The sequence below is a fragment of the Pelobates fuscus genome, chromosome 4 (genome assembly GCF_036172605.1).
Source record: "Pelobates fuscus isolate aPelFus1 chromosome 4, aPelFus1.pri, whole genome shotgun sequence".
Classification (NCBI taxonomy): domain Eukaryota; kingdom Metazoa; phylum Chordata; class Amphibia; order Anura; family Pelobatidae; genus Pelobates; species Pelobates fuscus.
The window spans coordinates 5380236-5386235 of record NC_086320.1 but is presented as its reverse complement, the minus strand read 5'-3'; the positions used below and the strand labels follow the sequence as shown (position 1 = coordinate 5386235).

At 52.0% G+C, this 6000-nt stretch overlaps 1 protein-coding gene across 3 annotated transcripts in view; it reads right to left on the bottom strand.

Moving 5' to 3' along the window:
- Positions 1 to 508: 508 nt before the first annotated feature.
- Positions 509 to 6000, bottom strand: part of HSF1 (heat shock transcription factor 1) — a 73455-nt gene continuing 67963 nt past the window's right edge. For all 3 annotated transcript variants that reach the window (XM_063450928.1, XM_063450929.1, XM_063450930.1), the window contains 4 exons: positions 1891 to 1996; positions 1648 to 1713; positions 1450 to 1516; positions 509 to 1102 (listed from right to left, as the gene is read on the bottom strand). In XM_063450928.1, coding sequence (XP_063306998.1) covers positions 906 to 1102; positions 1450 to 1516; positions 1648 to 1713; positions 1891 to 1996 — 436 coding nt within the window. In that variant the 3' untranslated portion in view covers positions 509 to 905. The remainder of the gene's footprint in view (positions 1103 to 1449; positions 1517 to 1647; positions 1714 to 1890; positions 1997 to 6000) is intronic.

The following is a 6000-nucleotide window of genomic DNA, read 5'->3' as shown; positions in this document are numbered from 1 at the left end:
CATCTCCCACCTGAGCAGGACAGCTGGGGTATAACTCACCTAGCGAGGAAGCTTGGGATTGGGAATAAGACATACAGCTAATGCCTGTGAGCTATATGTATGCAGAGTTTTACCTTTAAAACCATACAGGAAGTGTCTAGGCTGTTATTGATTCGGCCTCCTGAATATTTTTTTCTCCTTATTATAAAAAATGCAGGAAGTATTCTGATGTCCTTGTATAAAGGAGGATGTGGAGGTAAGTCCAGACTACAGAACAGCAATCTGCAGACTGAGCTGGGGGACGCTAGAGAAATTACAATCTCTGTACCGATTACAAGATGTAACGTACCGCCAAACTAGCAAATGTACAGATCAGCATTCTACCCCCATACTGAGCTTGATTGACAGCACTGAGATAATAACACATATTTGGCTGCACTGCGGCCACCTCGGAGGAGGAAGCAGGAAGCTACATGTAAGCATTTATTAATCTGTACATTTGCAGGTGATATCCTTGGCATAACATACATCTACAGCAAATTCACTTCGCCATACTGGCATGGAGAAAGTTCAATTAGCTGCGATTTGCAGCTTGTGCCCATAATGCATTGCTGGAAAAAGAGATGCAGGACAGGGGGAGGAATCAAACAATATGAACCAATCCCAGGAGACTATAAAAGCAGAGATCTCATTGGCTAGATCCATAGGAAGGTAAATGGAGCATTCTGCGTGATGAATTCCGGGCCGGGAATCGGCCATCTTGAGTTGGCATTATGGGGCAGGGGCCCTGCGGGCAGAGAACAAGGTGCACCTGTGCATTCAGGCTGTGAACTCAGACAGTCCTGCCGGGAGAGAAGATTCTCGCAATCACCATTGCAAATCAGACAAGAACAATTCAAAGGGGTCCCAGGAGTAGTCTGTTTTGTTTAGGATATGCCTGAATCTGCAGGCTTGGTCTGGGAGTCCCAGGAAAGCAGAGACATGGTCGGGTCCTCGGAGATATCCTGCCCCTCCTCTTGGAGATACGATTCGTCCCCCTCCAACTCTAGAAGAATAGGAAGATCCGAACCACTGGAATCCATCAGTATTAGTGGCTGACCAGTATAATGAACGATCTGCTTCCCTGGAGGGCAAGAAAAAAAAAAATGCAGAAACAGTGAATCCCATACTGGGCTGCCCCATATCCCTCCATGCTGCCCTGCAGTATGTAGCATTCAAATGCTTTAAGGTAATCTTTTACTTAAGCCAATTATTTTGGGATTCCTTTTTGATTAATTAATTCTTCCAGCAACATACAAATGCTACATACTATTGGGGCGCACTTCTAATGCGCAGCTTTGGGCCCTCAAATAATGCTGATCCCAGCAAGGGCCCCTCAGTCCTAGAGGGACACCTTCTTACAGAGGAAGCACAAACGTAAAGGTCTGATGAAAGATCTACACACAAAGCTAAGAATGGGGAGTAGGCTACCTGCGTCTCCTGGGCTTGCCTCGGTCTCTGCGACCTTCTGCTCCTGTGAGGCCAACAGCTCCTGAATCTGTGGACCACAATTAGACATGTCACATGTTTAAAAAAGCAAGATATACTTCACAAGCAAAGATGAGAGAGAAACCTAAAAACCATGACAAATTCCACAAATGCTCTGGATATTTCTAAGGGAGTACTCACACTGGCCAGGCTGGAATCAAGGTCCGGCAGAGAGAGATCTGGCACTCCCATGGAAGGACTGAACAACTGCAAGCAATAAAAAGTAGGACAATGAGGCCGACTCTAGAGGCTGGGACAGAAGACGAGCAAGCAGACAATGAATGAGTAAGTCTAAGAAACAGTGAACAAGCCAAACAATGTCAAACAGGGAAGGTGGGGAGAGACACAGGAGCCATGGCTAGATGGAACAAGAGCGTCACTCACATCCATGAGAGTACTGGTGTCCACGCTAAAATTGTGAGAGTTGAAAACATTTTGAAGATTATCCAGGCCAGAATCTATTGCATCCACATAATCATTGAGCTCACCTCTGTGGGAAAACAGCCAAAAAATTAAATTAGGTAGAGTTATTTTGGTGAGAAAAGGAGGTGGAGGATGGCAAGAGAAAGCTCGGCAGCGGGGGCGGAGGTTGGGAAGAGAAAGCTTGGCAGCGGAAGTTGGGAAGAGAAAGCTTGGCAGCGGGGGTGGAGGATGGGAAGAGAAAGCTCGGCAGCGGGGGTGGAGGATGGGAAGAGAAAGCTCGGCAGCGGGGGTGGAGGATGGGAAGAGAAAGCTTGGCAGCGGGGGTGGAGGATGGGAAGAGAAAGCTCGGCAGCGGGGGTGGAGGATGGGAAGAGAAAGCTCGGCAGCGGGGGTGGAGGATGGGAAGAGAAAGCTCGGCAGCGGAAGTTGGGAAGAGAAAGCTTGGCAGCGGGGGTGGAGGATGGGAAGAGAAAGCTCGGCAGCGGGGGTGGAGGATGGGAAGAGAAAGCTCGGCAGCGGGGGTGGAGGATGGGAAGAGAAAGCTCGGCAGCGGGGGTGGAGGATGGGAAGAGAAAGCTCGGCAGCGGGGGTGGAGGATGGGAAGAGAAAGCTCGGCAGCGGGGGTGGAGGATGGGAAGAGAAAGCTCGGCAGCGGGGGTGGAGGATGGGAAGAGAAAGCTCGGCAGCGGGGGTGGAGGATGGGAAGAGAAAGCTTGGCAGCGGGGGTGGAGGATGGGAAGAGAAAGCTCGGCAGCGGGGGTGGAGGATGGGAAGAGAAAGCTCGGCAGCGGGGGTGGAGGATGGGAAGAGAAAGCTCGGCAGCGGGAGTGGAGGATGGGAAGAGAAAGCTCGGCAGCGAAGGTTGAGAAGAGAAAGCTCGGCAGCGGAAGTTGGGAAGAGAAAGCTTGGCAGCGGGGGTGGAGGATTGGAAGAGAAAGCTCGGCTTTTGGGGTGGAGGATGGGAAGAGAAAGCTCGGCAGCGGGGGTGGAGGATGGGAAGAGAAAGCTCGGCAGCGGGGGTGGAGGATGGGAAGAGAAAGCTCGGCAGCGGGGGTGGAGGATGGGAAGAGAAAGCTCGGCAGCGGGGGTGGAGGATGGGAAGAGAAAGCTCGGCAGCGGGGGTGGAGGATGGGAAGAGAAAGCTCGGCAGCGGGGGTGGAGGATGGGAAGAGAAAGCTCGGCAGCGGGGGTGGAGGATGGGAAGAGAAAGCTCGGCAGCGGGGGTGGAGGATGGGAAGAGAAAGCTCGGCAGCGGGGGTGGAGGATGGGAAGAGAAAGCTCGGCAGCGGGGGTGGAGGATGGGAAGAGAAAGCTCGGCAGCGGGGGTGGAGGATGGGAAGAGAAAGCTCGGCAGCGGGGGTGGAGGATGGGAAGAGAAAGCTCGGCAGCGGGGGTGGAGGATGGGAAGAGAAAGCTCGGCAGCGGGGGTGGAGGATGGGAAGAGAAAGCTCGGCAGCGGGGGTGGAGGATGGGAAGAGAAAGCTCGGCAGCGGGGGTGGAGGATGGGAAGAGAAAGCTCGGCAGCGGGGGTGGAGGATGGGAAGAGAAAGCTCGGCAGCGGGGGTGGAGGATGGGAAGAGAAAGCTCGGCAGCGGGGGTGGAGGATGGGAAGAGAAAGCTCGGCAGCGGGGGTGGAGGATAGCAAGAGAAAGCTCGGCAACGGGGGTGGAGGATGGGAAGAGAAAAATCGGCAACGGGGGTGGAGGATGGGAAGAGAAAGCTCGGCATCAGGGGTGGAGGATGGGAAGAGAAAGCTCGGCAGCGGGGGTAGAGCATGGGAAGAGAAAGCTCGGCAGCAGGGGTGGAGGATGGGAAGAGAAAGCTCGGCAGCAGAGGATGAGAAGAGAAAGCTCGGCAGCGAGGGTGGAGGATGGGAAGAGAAAGCTCGGCAGCGGGGGTGGAGGATGGGAAGAGAAAGCTCGGCAGCGGGGGTGGAGGATGGGAAGAGAAAGCTCGGCAGCGGGGGTGGAGGATTGCAAGAGAAAGCTCGGCAACGGGGGTGGAGGATGGGAAGAGAAAAATCGGCAACGGGGGTGGAGGATGGGAAGAGAAAGCTCGGCATCAGGGGTGGAGGATGGGAAGAGAAAGCTCGGCAGCGGGGGTGGAGGATGGGAAGAGAAAGCTCAGCAGCGGGGGTGGAGGATGGGAAGAGAAAGCTCAGCAGCGGGGGTGGAGGATGGGAAGAGAAAGCTCAGCAGCGGGGGTGGAGGATGGGAAGAGAAAGCTCAGCAGCAGGGGTGGAGGATGGGAAGAGAAAACTCGGCAGCAGGGGTGGAGGATGGGAAGAGAAAGCTCGGCAGCGGGGGTGGAGGATGGGAAGAGAAAGCTCAGAAGCAGAGGGAAATCAGAGTTGGAAGAGATAGGGGCTGATGGAAGAAAAATAAAAAAAACTTATGGGTGAATGAAGTGAATCTGTACCAGGAGACATGAGTGAGTGAGATTATTAAGGGATCCCGGAAGCCCAAATAAGGGAATGGGGGAATATTAATTAACCTATATGGAGGTAAATAAAATGCAGGAGTATTGCAAATTAAAGCAGCACTGTCGCCATCTGGGGACTTTGACAAATTCACAAAGCCCCAGGCTGGTGACATCGATCATGGGGGTCCGATGGTCAGCGAGGGAGATTTACTTATCTGTACCTGTTCCTCGTGGGCGCGGCCTTCTTGTTCCGGTGCGTCCTTTTCAGCTCTTGGCGCATTAGTGCCAATAGCAGAAATCACTGCAATACACTTGAGCACGTGCTAGAGTACAGCGGTGAGGTCTATGGAGGATCCTATAAAACCATGGTATCCTTCACAGAGAGAGCAAATTCCGGGACTGGTGACCACGGTCAGGATTGACACTGTAGCTCTGCTTCGTCTGAGAAATTCAGGCAGAGGAAACTCACAGAGACAAAGCAGTCCCTAGCCTAGATTGTCTCGGTATAGCTTGACTGGGTTGGAATTTTCAGGGTATTGACAGTGCCGCTTTAACTTGACATATTGCTACTGTGTGAGTGTTACTGGGGCCATACTGACATATTACTGCTGTGAGAGTGTTACTGGGGGCATACTGATATATTACTGCTGTGTGAGTGTAACTGGGGGCATACTGACATATTACTGCTGTGAGAGTGTTACTAGGGGCATACTGACATATTACTGCTGTGTGAGTGTTACTGGGGCCATACTGACATATTACTGCTGTGAGAGTGTTACTAGTGGCATACTGACATATTACTGCTGTGAGAGTGTTACTAGTGGCATACTGACATATTACTGCTGTGTGAGTGTTACTGGGGACATACTGACATTACTGCTGTGAGAGTGTTACTGGGGCCATACTGACATTACTGCTGTGTGGGTGTTACTGGGGCCATACTGACATATTACTGCTGTGTGAGTGTTACTGGGGACATACTGACATTACTGCTGTGTGAGTGTTACTGGCGGCATACTGACATTACTGCTGTGTGAGTGTTACTGGGGCCATACTGATATTACTGCTGTGTGAGTGTTACTGGGGACATACTGACATATTACTGCTGTGTGAGTGTTACTGGGGGCAAACTGACATATTACTGCTGTGTGAGTGTTACTGGGGCCATACTGACATATTACTGCTGTGAGAGTGTTACTGGGGGCATACTGACATATTACTGCTGTGTGAGTGTTACTGGGGGCATACGGATATTGCTGCTGTGTGAGTGTTACTGGGGGCATACTGACATTACTGCTGTGTGAGTGTTACTGGGGGCATACTGACATATTACTGCTGTGTGAGTGTTACTGGGGGCATACTGACATATTACTGCTGTGTGAGTGTTACTGGGGGCATACTGACATATTACTGCTGTGTGAGTGTTACTGGGGGCATACTGACATATTACTGCTGTGTGAGTGTTACCGGGGCCATACTGACATTACTGCTGTGTGAGTGTTACTGGGGGCATACTGACATATTACTGCTGTGTGAGTGTTACTGGGGACATACTGACATATTACTGCTGTGTGAGTGTTACTGGGGACATACTGACATATTACTGCTGTGTGAGTGTTACTGGGGGCATACTGACATATTACTGCTGTG